The 15,714-nt window shown below is 51.0% G+C and overlaps 6 protein-coding genes across 6 annotated transcripts; 4 read left to right on the top strand and 2 right to left on the bottom strand.

Annotated features, from left to right (window-relative positions):
* Positions 1-497: 497 nt before the first annotated feature.
* On the bottom strand, positions 498-1,939 carry BDZ99DRAFT_454260 (uncharacterized protein; the record flags this gene model as incomplete). The annotated part of the gene is made up of 4 exons (XM_033718371.1): positions 1,382-1,939; positions 1,274-1,329; positions 1,031-1,178; positions 498-731 (listed from the first exon to the last, which is right to left on the bottom strand). The coding sequence occupies exons 1-4, from the start codon at positions 1,817-1,819 to the stop codon at positions 498-500; spliced, it is 876 nt and encodes a 291-aa protein (XP_033569932.1). The 5' UTR covers positions 1,820-1,939.
* A 478-nt stretch (positions 1,940-2,417) lies between these two features.
* On the top strand, positions 2,418-3,477 carry BDZ99DRAFT_548246 (uncharacterized protein). Its single transcript, XM_033726921.1, has one exon. The coding sequence runs from the start codon at positions 2,682-2,684 to the stop codon at positions 3,096-3,098; it is 417 nt and encodes a 138-aa protein (XP_033569933.1). The 5' UTR covers positions 2,418-2,681; the 3' UTR covers positions 3,099-3,477.
* Positions 3,478-4,624: 1,147 nt separating this feature from the next.
* Positions 4,625-6,352, top strand: BDZ99DRAFT_576541 (uncharacterized protein; the record flags this gene model as incomplete). Its single annotated transcript, XM_033728590.1, has 3 exons — positions 4,625-5,323; positions 5,379-5,709; positions 5,760-6,352. Exons 1-3 carry the CDS (start codon positions 4,922-4,924, stop codon positions 6,350-6,352), a joined length of 1,326 nt encoding a protein of 441 aa, XP_033569934.1. The 5' UTR covers positions 4,625-4,921.
* Positions 6,353-7,741: 1,389 nt separating this feature from the next.
* BDZ99DRAFT_468627 (uncharacterized protein) lies at positions 7,742-8,916 on the top strand. Its single transcript, XM_033721299.1, has one exon. It carries the CDS (start codon positions 8,041-8,043, stop codon positions 8,620-8,622), a length of 582 nt encoding a protein of 193 aa, XP_033569935.1. The 5' UTR covers positions 7,742-8,040; the 3' UTR covers positions 8,623-8,916.
* A 2,278-nt stretch (positions 8,917-11,194) lies between these two features.
* Positions 11,195-12,184, top strand: BDZ99DRAFT_482515 (uncharacterized protein; the record flags this gene model as incomplete). Its single annotated transcript, XM_033722491.1, has 1 exon — positions 11,195-12,184. The coding sequence occupies one exon, from the start codon at positions 11,195-11,197 to the stop codon at positions 12,182-12,184; it is 990 nt and encodes a 329-aa protein (XP_033569936.1).
* A 1,986-nt stretch (positions 12,185-14,170) lies between these two features.
* On the bottom strand, positions 14,171-14,877 carry BDZ99DRAFT_178505 (uncharacterized protein). The gene is made up of 2 exons (XM_033713031.1): positions 14,782-14,877; positions 14,171-14,689 (listed from the first exon to the last, which is right to left on the bottom strand). Exon 2 carries the CDS (start codon positions 14,617-14,619, stop codon positions 14,197-14,199), a length of 423 nt encoding a protein of 140 aa, XP_033569937.1. The 5' UTR covers positions 14,620-14,689; positions 14,782-14,877; the 3' UTR covers positions 14,171-14,196.
* Between the last annotated feature and the right edge of the window lie 837 nt (positions 14,878-15,714).

Here is a 15,714-nt window from a genome sequence, read left to right on the forward strand (position 1 = left end):
TGATGGGGGAACCTCACGTGTCTTAGAGCGTTCTGAAGAATTCGGAATGGGAGAGTGCGAGAAAATTGATAGATCGCATGTTCATGTGGAGATCGATGCAGTTCCTTCAATGCGAGAGGAGTCTAAATGGTGCTATCAGCAGTATCAACTAGTAGATTTGATATCCAGCTTAGCAAACTGCGCAAGATGTTGAGTGAGAGCAAAGCGTGAACTAGAGACCTAAAACGTAGTCCGCTTTTCGCAGAGTCGTATAGTTAATCAAACGTGCCTCCAGTCCCGACTCATATCATCGTGCCGATCAGACGAAAGGCGGTTCACGTACTTCATACCAGGTCAATGAGGCAGAGATAAATTAACGTTTGCAATATTGAAAGCGAGACCTGGAAAAGGCGACTCAAATGAACCCCACCCGCTCTTCACCATAAACTCCGCGCCAGGGATATCATAACCACCACCCAGTGACACGTAAAGTACAGCGATGAATTTGCCTGTGGATATCATAACTCCCGCGTCATATCCCCAATCCATTGACCCACGCGCCTGATACTCACAAAGAAGGGAACAGCGTCTGGACTCCCTGCAATCGTATTGCTGGCTGTCGGCCAGTGATACTGCAGCAGGATAAGGCACAAACTGAGGAAAGCGAGGGGTGAGAAGACGCGAACGGCTGCGGTTGTCTCGCGTTTGATGTTGGTGCGGCGGTGGGTGATGTGGTAGAGAAGTGTGAGTGTCTATGAGTGAACCAAAGGTAAGCTGATGTTGCTGGAGCGATCTCATAAAAAGATACGTCTAGTGGGCCAATTGAAGTTCGAAGAAACATTTACATGGTGATCGCTGCTAGAAGGGAAGGGAGGAAAGTTTCCAGGCGAGGGCTCACAAGCGCGCGGCAGATCTGGTTGACGGAGTAGCAGACGGAGAAGAAACCGGCATAGAGCACACAGGGTATGGCCTGAAGCACCTCGTGAGTGACCTAAAGGGAAACAAATCGCGGAACGTAACGCTTAGAAAAAAGAACGCAAATGTATCTTACACTGGCAATGCAGATCCAAGCTACAAAGAGACGAGGGGAATTCGTCCTTGCTCCACATAGCTCGATGAACTGGTGTGTGAGAAACATGTTCAAGAGGTCCATGGTGGCAAGTCGGAAGAGTGCGGACCCGATTGGATAGTGTAGGAGCCTGAGACTCTATTAGCAATGAATGAGAAGGTGCCGGAGAGCTAACAGGGGTGATTCGACATGTGGAATGCTTGATGTTAGAGATGGAGGACCTACCAACGGCTCATAAGACAATCAATGAAGAAGAAACTGATATATGCAGATGATGAGCACTGACATACAAAGTCAGCGTATATCCATAACAGCAGGAGTCCACAAGCTTACCCAAAGCATTGCAAGAGTGATCTCAGTGAACCACATCCTCTCTTCAAATCCCCAGCTTGAGATGGGCCTTCCATTGGCATAGTGGGTTTTCATCCCCTTCAGAAGAGCCCAGGCGCAATAGAAATCCCAGAACACAGCAGGACCTATGGAAAGCCATCGGAGCGCTTGAAGCCAGATATGCCAGCGCTTTGGCACGTTCAGAATGACAGCGAGTTGCGGATGCAGGGCTGAGACTGCTCGCCTGGGAGGATCGGGGGAGTCTGCTAAAGTAGAAGCATCGGATTCTTGAGGAGAAGGGCTCGGGACGGAGAGAGATACTCGGGGCGTATAGTTTGGAGGGCCTTGGGGTGATCGGCGAGGGTTGGTGGGAGTCGTATAGGGCGGTGGAGGTGTGCCTGATCGTCCGGGATGAGCCAGCTCTTGAGTAGATTCGGGCATATGCTGCCGCGGAGCACTCTTTCCGATGACTTCCAGGCTATCTCAGGACATAAAACCTGAGAATTGACGACGGCAGTAGAAGTGGGGTTGGTGTTTCAGAGGGAGAGCCGTCAAGCCTCTTGCGTGGAGATGGTGAAGGTCGTTCGCTATCCATGAGGCGCCTTCCACTTACAGTTGGCAGAGCCTCACAACGAGTCTACCTGTAACCTCCGTTGTACATTTCTCCAGGCTTACGAGTTTTCCTTCTAGCAGTTACTCCCGATGTTGCGACTTTGCAGTTGTGTTTAACTACACATAAACGCAGTTTTCTAGTTAATACCCCTCCGAAAATGGACGTTTGTGACGCCGTTTTACGGGGACCTTTTCCCGCTATGCCAAGAGCATAGCCCCGTCGTGGTTAGCGTAGCTAATAAGGGTAAAAATACGGTATAGGAACTCTAGGAAGAGATTGCTCTTAGCTAGATAGAATTTATAAGCCTTTTTGTTACGTCCCCCTGGCACAAGCACAATCACGTGCCATAGATCAGGTGACCCCTGATTACGTGCGCCCTCGGGGGTGCCCGACGATCCTAGGACGGTCCACTACTTCCTATCCGTCCCCAAGGGTGGCGTTGGGGAAAACACAGGATGGGCACTAAGTACGGACAGGGCAAATTGCCTGCATCTAACAGCCGTTGGGCAGATGCTGGCTTTCACGCTTCAGGCGCTGCAGACGACGCCTCGGAGCTAGAAGTGGATCACCAACGCCGCCGCTCAACTGCAGAGCTGGGAGGTTATATATATCGACTTGTTGAATACCGTTTCTCTGCAGGACACGCCGTTATCAGAGTACCGGCCACCTCGGAATAACGGATTCATTCATATGTCACCTATCAAACTCCGACAAAGACCAGCTCAAACTGGCTCCCCCCACTCCAGTCGACCACAGGATCAGCATGGACCCAGTGACGAGGAACCTGATCCGGACACCCCGAGCCGACCGCGATCCTTACCCCAGCGCCCGTCTCGTTCCCAGGCAACTACGGGCAGCTCGTCGTCCGGTCGTACTTCCCACCGAAGAGCAGAAGGTGGACAGTATTGCACCCAAAAATGCCTGCTTGGGTTAGTCAAAGGGGGTTCTCTCGACGCGTCGTGTCCGAATGTGCGGGATCATGGGGAGAACCGCTATCGGATTGACCGACCTGCCTTCCTTGATCTTATTCGCCGACAACTCTCAGAAGACATGGATACCGACTGCAAGCCTGTAGGTGTTCCTGGAGCATGCGGTGTCCTATTCTAGGTTAGGCTGAAATCACACGGATATATCATAGCCGCGAAATGCACCCCTATCGACTTCTTTCGTCGTCTGAAACGAGAGGCTACCATCTACGAGCACCTCCGTCGAATCCAGGGAATATGTGCCGGTCCATTTGGGTAACATTGACCTGGACACTCCATATTTCTATGAAGGGATAACAGAGCTTGTTCACATGATGTTTCTTAGTTTTGGGGGAAAGCTTATTTCTCGGCACCTTACCGCTAAGAATAAGCAATGCGTCAGTCAGCAGTTGAGCTACGCAGCCCGAGCAATCCATGACCTAGGGGTCTTGCATAAGGATCTCATGCCTCGCAACGTACTGTGGAATGAGGAGACAGGTCGGGTTATGGTGATTGATTTCGAGCGGGCAGAGATTATGGAGCCACGAACTGTACTGGGCGCCACCTCGGCAAATCGAAAGAAGAGGAGAGGAATAGAGCGAGCTTTGGCTAAGCAGGAAAGGGATGGATGTCCTGCGTTTGCACGGGAAATGCAACGGGCGGAGATTGAATTACGTGGGTTAATATAAGTTAACTCACCTTCTCTCGCTAAGTTCTGTTTTGAGAGGAAGTCACGTGGCGGCAGCAAGCTTCAATGACTGTTGGTTTGCAGGCCGTAGCATCTGAATCTTGACAGAACGCGACATTATGTATATGAAAGCGCCCCGTTTGCTACCGGCAGTGATTGCTGTAGGTGATCGTCATAATCCAGCAGACTCTACATTGCTACGAGGGCACACAAACTTACTCGCAGACTTCTCTAGGTGATATTGATAAGTGCAGTGCCGTGCCTAGGTCTCGGGGGCCTGCTTTTGGCCCAGGTCAGCCTGCGAGGGTTGATTGGCTTTGTGGAGGGGGTCGTGGCGGTATAGAGTTTCCCCTGGACTGCCTTCACCCTCAATCCTCTTTATGTATAGAGCCTGTCGAGCAGTCTCAAAAGCTAAGGCCTAAGTCCAAGTTCACCGGAAAGGAAGACGCACTGCTTATCAAGTAAAGGGGGTACAAAATCTACCATGGGAACGGATCAAGGCCTCTTTTCTAGGGAGAACTGTTGGATCACTGCAGGTGCACTACTCTACAAAATTGAAGGGGAGAACTGCTGTGCGGACATTGACATGGAGTTTAGTTAAGGGTGTAGGCCCGTACATAGTACGGGTTAATCTTCGATCATTGTGAAAAACCCCAACGGGGCCCGAGTAGGATTTTGCTTTGCCGCACTCTAACGGTTGAGGTGTAGTGGCTGCACTTTCTGACCCAGGCTTGGCGTGGAACGTTGTCGGTTTGCGCTGGTTGCCGCTCCGCGCTCCTTCCTTGATCCTTCGATGAAGCTATCTAGTCTTAGGTAGCGACCCCTAATGCACTATAACAGCTCGCCTGGCGTTGAGGCTTAATGCGAGACGAAATCACGACGGTGATGCAATCTCGTGGTGGTGAGCCGGCTGATCCTCGGACGCCCTCAACCACACCCTCGCCCTGCACCCTCGAACATCGACCGTCACACCCCACACCCTCGAACATCACACACCCTCACATGCCCAAACCTCAAGCCTCATATACGCGCAAACGTCAACGCGCAGAGCTAACCGATACTTTGCAACCTATATTGAAAAAGCCGAAGGTCGGGCACCAGGTAAAGAAAGGTACATCGTCATACCTTTTGTCATACTGTACCTGCTACAACGTCACAACAAAGACGCAGAAGCCTACGTCTCCAAGGTGCCGATCCTATCCAAAGCGACCTCGAGATGAAGACGAAGTCTCCTCCGCCCACTCTTCGCTCGAGCTGTTTGCAAAACGAGTACAAATATGTGTACCTGTAACCAGCAAACCAGTCAGGTGGAAGACACTTACTTCGTAAAGAGGCTCGGGTTGACTACTGGAACGAAAACCAAGCCTGGCCGACAGAGCGACTTTGCATCTCTCCGACCGACCAAGCGTCAGCACATACTAGCAAACCCTCGGACTCCTAACTATTCCCTCGACAAAGCCTCTCGACTAAGCGTCCTCCAGACCGTTTCTCCAATACCACTAGACCACCCTCGGCCGCCGAATTCTTCTCGCGAGTGGGTCAATCCCGCGTGCGATCGCATTGACGACTGGCTTGCCGAAATCCCTCCCCATCGCGCGAGCAGCTGCCCCCCACAACTAGAATGCAGCACCCGCACGCAATATTCGATCCAGGTGGACAAGCCGAACAAGACGGAGGAGGTGAAGAGCAGGGGCCCTTGCTCGAAACACTCCAACGGATGTCGCAAGCACAGAGACAGAGTTTTGGGGGAGCCTCGGTCGCGTCCGGTCGAAGCTCGCGGCCACGTCTCACATCGACTACCGCAAGACACTACGCAACAATGGCGTCCTTTTCGACCGCACGGGCGAGAAGATTCCCCCAGAGCTGCGCAGCTTCCTCGACTCGTATATTCTCCAAGAGCGATCCACAAACTTGTCTCCTGAAGCAATTGCCGACGCAGTGCAGACTACCGTCGACGTCGCAGACAGCCCAGAAGGTAATGTTTACGACCTTATCAATACGGCGACGCTCCCCACCAAACGTTCTGACGTCGGACGTGGCGGCAATACGCCCTGGACTCACGATGGTTTGCTAAGAAACGGCGATTATGAATACCCCTAGCAACAGCGAAGGCAGATGCCCACTGCGGCTATCCAACGGGTCAGAGCTCGACTTGGACGGTCAAGGAAAACACAGTCATCGATCATCCAGCGGCAAGACGGCTTACACAACCAGGCAAAGGGAATTGTCTCCCTTACTTCGTGCTAGAGATGAAGTCCGAGGCTATGGGGGGGACGCTTTGGCAAGGCGAGAACCAAACTGCAGGGAGTGGCGCATGTTGTGTCAACGCTGCACGCTGGGACTTTCGGGAGGCTTATCCATCCGAAGAACCGTCGATTGTGGATACAATCGCTCTTTCGGCCTACGCAACTCATCGAGACGTCATCTGGCACGTCCACTGGTACAGCGTTGAGGATGGACGACACTACATGTCTTGGATCGCAAGCCACGACACTATTCGCCAGGTCCAGCAATGCAACCATTTGACTCTCAACCTATTTGACCACTGCCAGGGCTATCGTCAGACGAAGCTCCGACGTGCGCTCGAGCAGCTGAATCCTATTCCGGACCATTGGAAGCAAGCTCGACCTGCCAGTGCCATGAACTCGCAGATCGCTGGCGAGGATGATGAAGGTGTAGGCTCCAACAAGAGTCAGCGGCTGGATTAGAAGCATCAACGTCATTGGAGACGGCAGCAGGAAAATTGATGAGATGCATAGCGTTATGGTATTGATATTGGGAGCGCTGTATATGTACAGGAAGAGCCGCTCGTAATTATCAACAGGTTCAAGCTAGCTCTCCGTACAAAGACAAGATGTATATCCGTCAAGGTCATGCTAATGCTCTGTCGTGCAACAGCTGGTACGATATCCCAATGTGCACCCAAGCAATTTCCTTTCCCGTTCAGGAACCTGAGCTGCTCATGCTCCAGCCTGAGCTGTGGCTGTGCTAGGTGAGCGCATCTGAGCCGAGACCGAGCGCATCTGAGCCGGGACTGAGCAGCTCGCTGGGGCCCAGTTTTGGGCCCTGTATTCGACAGGGAGGGTTGAGACTGGGGTCCTCACCCTGCCTCGGAAGGCCCATTTCCGGGCCCTTAGACCTGCCAGGTTCCAGTTTTAGGGCCCTAATTATTGAGTACTCTTACCTACGGATGAAAAACTGCCTAAGGCTGATCTGCGCTACTTTATTATCCATACAAGGGTAAGCCTATGAATAGCTGATAGATTCTATTAGTTTAGTGTATAATCTCATGAAAGGGGGAGTTATCTATTAATTTAACTATGGAATAGAGGCGACTATATACTGAGAGAGAGCCCCCTTGTCGTGGTTCTTAGTCGGCAGGAAGGCCCTAGCTATCTCGGATAGGCAGACAGGAATGACAATTGTATTTACTACGTATTCTACGCAGCAGCGGGCAGGCAGGTTGAAGAACAAGACGTAGCTCAAGGAGTTATAAACAAGATTATCCTAATAATGTCACCATCTTGGTACGTCACTGTCTTGTGAGCATGTCTATCTTACGAATAAAACTATCTTAAGACGGGTCTATCTTAAGAGCGGGACTCTCTAGAGACCATCCTTATCTTAAGATGCTACTGTTCTGAGACTATGGCTGCCTTAAGAACATGCCTTCTTAAGAATGTGCTGTCTTAGGAACATGCTGTCTTAGGAATGTAACTGTCTGTAGACTACCTCTAGGATGTGGGGTGTTACGTGACATAAATCGGAAGGCTGAACCCTAAGGAACGTGGGACCTTAGGCCGCCAATAAAACTGTAGCACGGAGAATATCTATCCTTGGAAGCGTTGTTGAATAAGTCCCAGACGTTCTGTACCAGTGCTGTGGCTGATATGAGAGAAGAAATTTGATAGAAATGAGTACAACATCTCAATGTGTGCCCAAGCAATTTCCTTTACCGCTTAAGGGGTTGCTCATGCTCCGGCCTGAGCTGGAGCTGTGGCTGTGCGCATCCCCGGTTAAGACTAGCGTCCGTAATCTTCGACCAAGAAATCTTCTTAGCGGAGTCCTCCAGGCTCCCCGTTCTTCGTACAGATACATCGCTACCTCCACTCTATGTTCGAGCCCCGCATTGACAGTTCATGTGCGGCTGATTACTGCTCTGATATCTTCTTCCTTTTTGCCCAAACTTTCAGTCGTGAAGTTATTTAACTTCGAGGTTGCCCTCAACCTGCGTATCGCCGTTACCTTTCTATTCCTGCCACTTGTTAACGATCTTTTATCCCGATACCCTGCCATCTACAGTTTGTTCTGGCAGTCCATACTACTACTTTTGTAGCTTCTTTACCCAATACAATACAAGCCTACTTTAGCCTACATCTACCTAAGTTCGCTGAAAATGCCGGAACACAGCTTACAGCAACAAAGCTACGACCAGCACATCGGCATGCTGCGTGCGATCATTGCCGACGACCACTTTGGCGGCCAGATGTCAAGCAAAATCGTCGACGCCTGGCTCGAAGGGTTGAAACCCAGCAGCCGCATTCCATTGCCACCAGAAGTGCAAGGCTTTTACGGCGGCAGCGTCAAAGCCTCACTGCCCATCGAGGTCGCGCGCGCATCGTACAAATTTATTGCGCATGAAACGACCGACAAAGAGAAAGTTGCCAAATACGCACTGCGGATGCTCGTCGCGCTGTCGGTACTCGACATTGATCAGGTCGCCCAGGACGAACCGAACTTGGCGGCGCTCGCGCTGTGGCATAAGGCGCTGGCGCTCGTGCGGCTCCCTGATAGCGTCGATAGGCTCGCTGACACGTTTCGTCGCTATGAAGAGGTGCGGCCGAGATCAAATTTATCTGATAGTAAGTTGCCGCAGCCGGAGCGGCTTAAAACTCGCCTGCACAGCGTCGCGGAAGACCTTGAGAATACGAGCGCTTCAAAGTGGCTGGGTAATTGGCGGCCGAAAGACTCGGGTTGACGACATGAAGGGGATGGTAAGCGCGAACCTGGTGGACGGAATCGAACCGTCTCAAATCGACATCGACTTCGACTTCGACAGCGCGAGGTCCTTGCGGAATCAGGTGACAGGAATAGCAAGCCTGAGCCAGAGTCGGGAAACTTGCTTGCGATGAAGGGTTGGTGCAACGAAGATTTCGCTTGTGGTAGAAGGAATTAGGCAGGGCTGCGGATGTGCATAAATTAGGTTCTTAGGTCTTGCTACTACCTCTGCCGAAAGATAGATTTCGTTAATGCATATGTGAGAGAAGTGAAGGTAATAAATACAGCCATGAAGAAAGCCACCAAACCATGCCTCCTTCCTCCCCTTTTTTTACCCCCTAAAAACTCCTCCCAACCCCTCCCTCTCCCGGGACAAATCTGAGTCCCCTTGCTAATACTTAACAGTCTCTGGTGAGGTATGTCTAAGACTGTGCCGCAGCGGGTCCTTACTAGAGCTAGATCCATTAGCAATCTTATGCCACCCCTAGTTCTTGCTTCACTCAGCTGCCGTGGCTGGAGGAATCCTATTGTACAAGGGATGAAGGATGCTTGATACTGGGGCATGTCTCGGGACCCGGGGACCAACCACCAACGCTGAAGATACAAGCCGAGGCAGGCACCGTTTGAGGTAAAGGGCTGTCTCGATCCAAGGCTTCCTGTTGTAGCTGGGCTTCCACTGGCCTACGCCATAGGGCAGAAACCATGAAGAAAGCTATGGAAGCCCCCAACAGCCGTGCTTGTGGCGGACATGACGGAGCTGGGGCGCTGGCTTGACGGATGGCTGGGAGGCTGTTACGGATGAGCCGACTTGCCTCCCTGCAAAGCTAAGGGGCTGAGCTGTTGACGCGGTGTGTGTGTGAAAACCGCTCAGATTCATGCGAGTACTCCTTTGTGAAGGCTCGGTTGGATCGCTGAGTGGGGCAACTCTCAATACAAGTTTCTTGATTACTTTACACACCTCCAATACTACTGAAGCCTAAGCTCCCTTCCAACGTCTTACTCAGTCGCCTCGATCCTCACGTCACGTGTTAGCCCTTGACGTAGTCCACCTGTAGGCAAGTAAGATACCTATCGATTCGGACTAACCTCTCGTTGTCCTTCAGCGTAATCTATAGGTAGAACGGGCAGTTCTTAACATAAGGGCGGGGAATGTTCCCTGGAAAGTAGCTTGAGCTTGTGAGACTTATAAAACGGTGTGGGTCCCTGATTTGTGACCCGGGGACAGATTTGAGGTCCCTCGCTAAAACTTGACAGTTTCTAGTGAGGTACATCTGAGACTGTGCTGTAGCCGGTGGGGAAGGGTGATAGGTGAGCAAGGGTGAGCAGACCTGAGGAGAACCGAGCCGAAGCTGAGCCGGGTCTGAGCCGAACTCAGCCACAGTGGCGTCAGATCACGTGCCTAGAGCGGGCCGGGTAGGGTGCACATTGGGGTGTTGAAACAGAAAATCCAGGAATCGCTTCCCGAATGCAAATCCTGGGTCATCAGGCATCCCTCGAGAATGCCTTCAAGCCGGAACCACGATGTTTACGGTTAACGATCGACATAGTCAAATAGAGACCTCACGCCTGTAGGCGGAATTTGGTATGTGTACTTGAAGTCCTGAAGGCTAGGAGAAAGACAACACGACTCCCCTTGCACCCGAGACCATGTAGCCTAGCCCATTCGAAGCTATTGAACATATCATAGAGCGTGGTTGGAGTGTCTGGGGCTCAAGTTTGCTGATCTGCTGCCAAGCTTGAGGTCACCACGCAGCCGCCTCACTCACCACCTCCCTCCCGCCTTTCCTCGCCACCATCTCTCGAGACAGCTGTGCCACTCTCACCATTTTTCGCCCTATACTCTCTCTATCTCTAGTCAAGCCGCAGCTTCGATAGAGGCCTCACTGCGGACGTCGTTTCGAGCTTCGTTCTTCAACACCACGCCCGCCTCATTTCCTCTCTTCACCTCCCATCGGACGACGATCAGCGGATGTTTCTGGCTACAGTGTAGCCAGAGTAGCCTAACGACACACCCACGCCACTACAAGCAGACATGGCCGACCAGCCCGCTGATCCGCAGTCGCCCAGTGACGAGGATAGCAGCAGGAACTCTGTTGCCAGCTCGCTGCTTCCTAATGAGATTTTGAGCATGATCTTCAAATGCTTCGCCGGCGACACCATTACATTGCGGAATGTGATACTCGTCTCGAGCGTCTTCCGTAAAGAGGCTACTCCAATTCCATATAAGTCTTTCTCGGTGCACCGCGGCATAAAGGTGTTCTTTTGGGCGGTTTATCGATTCTTACGATCAATCCTCGAGAATTGAACGCTGGCCAAGTATGTCAGGGTTCTCGACGTACTTCTCGCATTGCCACGCTACCACGGCGATGTGTCGGTACCAGGTGCGGCTATGGAGGTCGAGCTGATGTGGGCACATCCGCGCGCTAGATTTACCCATGTCAGACGACGAGGTCTGAGATCCTACCCATGACATATGGAAGGCTTGTGATCGTCTAGCGGCATCGAACATCCTGGATGGATTCACCAGCACTCTGCTTTAAATTCTGCCGAATATGAGAGTCATCCGCCTCTCAATAAGTGATGAATTGCCAAGGTTCCTATACGACGCCGCCCTCTACAAGGGAGATAGTATCCGCCTACACCCGACAGTCGTATCCATGCTCGGCAACGCCAGAGACCTACGGTTCGAGGACATGTTTGGCACGTTCGAATCGGCATATGTTTCGCCATGGCTGCAACTTCCCACACTCACCACTTTCTCGGCGGTACGATTCACCATCCGCGAAATATATATGATTCAGGACTTTGCACTCACGGCGCTGCATCTACAGTGGTGCCGTATCCACCCCGAGACATTTGTCATGCTGCTGCAGTCCTGCAAGTGTCTGACAACGTTGACACACCGCACTGGCGATTATGCCGATGGCCGTAGTATGTCGGATGACATTGGCTGGATCGAATCTGAGGATGTCATTGGCCCCATATTGGAGCATGTCCCTGCCCTCCGGAAGCTATACCTTTACTACACAGTCAATGACATCGTTAACACATACAGTCGATACACTCCGTTCCCTGGCACAAAGAGCTGGAACAGCCTCTCAAAGCTGTCCCAGCTGTCCCTCCTCGACATCGACGCGCGCCTCGTCTTCGGTGCAGACAAGATCCCTGACTCTACTCAATGGAGTCTCGCGGAGCTAACTAGAATGTTACCACCGCCGGTGTCAACGTTGAAGCTCTGTTACTTCGGTTTTCGACTCCAAGAAGAGTATAGGTCGTTTCTCAAAATCCCGGGTCTCTACCCTCAACTTCGGTGCATCTGTATCTACAATGTCACAGAGTATTTCTACACCGCGGCTCTCTTGGAGGATATGCGACGCAAATTCCGCGCTGTCGGCGTGAAATTCAAATACTGTCTATGTCACCACAGGAACCAAAAGGAGCACATAGCTGAGTATGACAGCGACGCAGTATATCCTAGGGATTTCCCTCTGCACAAGACTGGATATGACGGCGGCGAAGGGACAATCAAGTCCATCGATTGACATCTCTAGGACGCAGACTCGGGCTCTCAATTCTAGCAGGTCAGAGTTACACTTTCATCTGAGGGCTGCTGGCGACTCTTCGCCTGGGTTGTGGTCCCCGAGTCCGCGGGAGCTTTAATCTTTCGTCGTGTTTCTTTATCTCAGTAGACTCGGAGCGGGGGTGATTGGTGAACAGATTGGTTGTGTATGCATAAAAAGTCCATCCCATTAGACAGTGGCAAGTGCAGCATCAGTCTCAGTAAAGACTTTGAGGAGCTTGTTGGCTACACCAGGCTTCCCTGTGACGATTTTAGCGCAGGGTAGGTCAACGTGAGCGGCTAATGCTAGCTTGAGTTCTACCTCCATACCATGTTCCCTTCTCCTTGTACTGTATCCCCGGCTTGCTCAAGTGCCCTATGATGCCTTCAACTACCTTTCTACTCTATCTAGCCTTTTGCCCAGCATAGTAGTCAGCATTGCCCATTGCTATCCCTTCAGCACAGTCCCCGGAATTAATACTCCCAAGTGTCTTCTGCAGTGCCTTCTCTTATGAACAGTTTCCCGAGTTTGCAGGTGACCACAGGTTGAACTTCTGGGAAGAACCGACAGCAGGTGTCGGATCTTCCCCAAAGTATTGTATCTTCATATGCATGCTTCCAGCGCCCGAGGTTACAGTGAGTGTTCAGCTGGAGTCACCATGAGAGACTTTGACGTGTTGAGGAGAGTAATAGCTATTTGCTTTTCTAGCCATCGCTCTCTGGCTTCTCGCTCCTTACTTCCACGCCATATCTACCACGCCATATCTACCACACCGTCCCTCGCTCTTTCTCCGAGGGATGCATTCGACTGTAGATGAGAAGAGTTGCCACTCCCATCCTCTTTCCCTGCGAGAAAATTGTGAGTATATATAGTACAAAGGTACCACGTGTATCTGACCTAGCTGTGCGAAGGTAGATGGGGAACCATGAGGCCAGACGTGAAGGGGCTAGACGTGAAGGGGCTAGACGTGAAGGGGCTACACTAGTTCTCCAAAACTCCACAACGCTCATCTACAAGAAGGAAGAGGCCACTTGCGGGGGTGGAACATGGAGAGCGATGCCGATGGCTGAGCGAGAGAGACGAGAGCCTGATTATCAGGGGTACCCTATTTCCGGACCGATGATTACCGCTTCCGAGCTTAGTCTCTTAAAAGCACGGTATCTCTAGACGTTACTTACACGATTATTACCCTCTCTTCTGAGGCTGTTTCATGGCTTGATTTGCGCGCTAGGCCACCGGATGTGAGTATGTAGAGCTATATCACAGCCCAGGGCTGGGCTGCGTCACTTTATCATCCCAAGGGCAACTTAGAGTCACGGGTGACTAACAGGTTCCAATTTTGTCCGAAACTCCAGATGCTGTGATGTTGTAATTCGTTACTCATGCACTCATCCTCAGCAATTCGGCTATCATACTCGCATGAAGAATTACTCCCCAAGCCCCAAGACGCATATCATATGGTCCTCTGCTGGAGGTAATGCAGCTACTTAGCATACACGCGTTCGCACATTTAGCTCGCTCGCTGCGCTCTCGGAGCACCTCATCAAATTTCACCACCACTACTACGTACCCGTGACATTCTCTCTCTCCTATCACCCATGAACCCGCCCAACTCGGCTACAACCGTCGGTAGTACCCATCCACAACGCTCTGCTCTACAAACCCTTTCCTGGATGATGCGTGGATCAGGAATATGTTTAGAGAGGCTGTATATGGTGCCAGAACGGCAAAGCAACAATGGAAATAAAGCATTGCGCCGTCCATGTATGCTATCTACACTTGCCAGAAGTCAAACCAAGGCGAACGAAGTTGCTTTAATCCAACTCCTCATAATCCTGGAACGGCCAGTTTTCATGCAGCTCTCTCCTCTTGTCCTCGGTCTCAGCAGCCTCGAGCATTTGGAGTTTAGCATGTCGCTCCTTCTCCCTGGCTTCATCGTATAATTCAGTCGGCATCCAACCGTCGATGTTAACGCTGAAGAAATCGCGCAGTTGCTACATTTGTTCATCCACCTTCTTCTGCTTTATATCGATATCGAGGCATTCTACGACTTCTGCTTCGGAGTATTTTGCAGGAAAGTCCGCCCGTTTCATCGCTGAAGTGGCAATGCCGGGCCAGCGGGTCGACGCATGTATTATTTCCGCCTTGAGCGAAGTATTATCGCCTTCCCATGGCTTGCTAGCAGTGCCATAGAGCCGATTCCTTACAATAAGATCATACGTGCCCATGGACTGGAAATGGGGCTTGTTGTTGCGATTGGTAAATGCCAGATAGAAATAGTGGAGCTGCCGTCGCCGGTACAGTTCTGCCTGCCTATCTTTCTCACTTCCCATTAACGAATCGAAATTCTCGGGAAGCTTTGGAGGTTGAAAATTCTCCGAATCATCGTCGCCGTAATTCTGAAAATGCTTCGGCATCTTGGCTTGTAGAAATATGGGAAGAATCGTGCTGTGCTGCTAGTCGATGATGGTAGTGATGTCGCCGGATCTAGAAATGAAGACGTTGTTAGGTGAGAGATCTGGGTGTCGGATGGTAGGTTGGTTCAACTCCTCTCCCTCGGGAATGATATGCGGAGCTACTTTCAGATAATCCAGCAAACTGTCTATTTGCACCTTCGGGTCCAACTTTTGATGGCTATAAAATTCTCTGTAGAGCGGTTCATTAGGAAAACGTTGTTCGCCGAATTTCTGGAGCCACATCAATTCTCTCCGGCTAACGGCCCTTAGTAGATCCTCGGAATTTTCCCCTGTAATCTACTGGTTAGTCATCACAAAATGCAGTAACTTAACGTATTCTACAAGCCAGTGGCACCGACAAGCGAGTGGCACCAAATCGCGCGAAGCACGCGACGCGTAACACAACCACCGCAATGACTACATCACAACAACAAGAAGCCCTGTATCAAGAGGGCAGAATTCAGCTTGCTATCAATGCGCATAAGCAAGGTCATATTAAATCCTTTCGGGCTGCCGTAGCAGCATACGATGTACCTCGAAGAACAGCTATACAACGCGCCAACGGCATACCAGCACAGCGCGGTTCTATTGCACTAAATCGCCACTTAACACCTGCACAAGAAGAGAGCCTGAAGCAATGGATTCTATCACAGGATCAACGCGGTATGCCACCGCGAATTGATACTGTACGGCAGATGGCTGCATTACTAGTTGCGCAGCGTGGACCCGCTAAACCAATTAGCCAACATTGGGTGCGGAACTTTATCAAGCGCCACCACGAGGACCTTTAATGCAAATTTAATCGCAAGTACAATTACAACCGGGCCAAATGCGAAGATCCTACACTTATTCGAAGCTGGTTTAAATATATACAAGATACAAAGGCATAATATAGGATTCTGGATGATGATACCTGGAACTTTGATGAGACTAGCTGCCAAATAGGTGTTATTGCAACAGCAGCAAAGGTTGTTACTGGAACAGATTATGCTGGCCGGCCTAGGACAGTACAACTAGGCAATTAAGAATAGGTTATAATCATTGAATGTATTAATG

This window comes from Mytilinidion resinicola (genome assembly GCF_010093595.1).
Source record: "Mytilinidion resinicola strain CBS 304.34 unplaced genomic scaffold BDZ99scaffold_29, whole genome shotgun sequence".
Taxonomy (NCBI): Eukaryota; Fungi; Ascomycota; class Dothideomycetes; order Mytilinidiales; family Mytilinidiaceae; genus Mytilinidion; species Mytilinidion resinicola.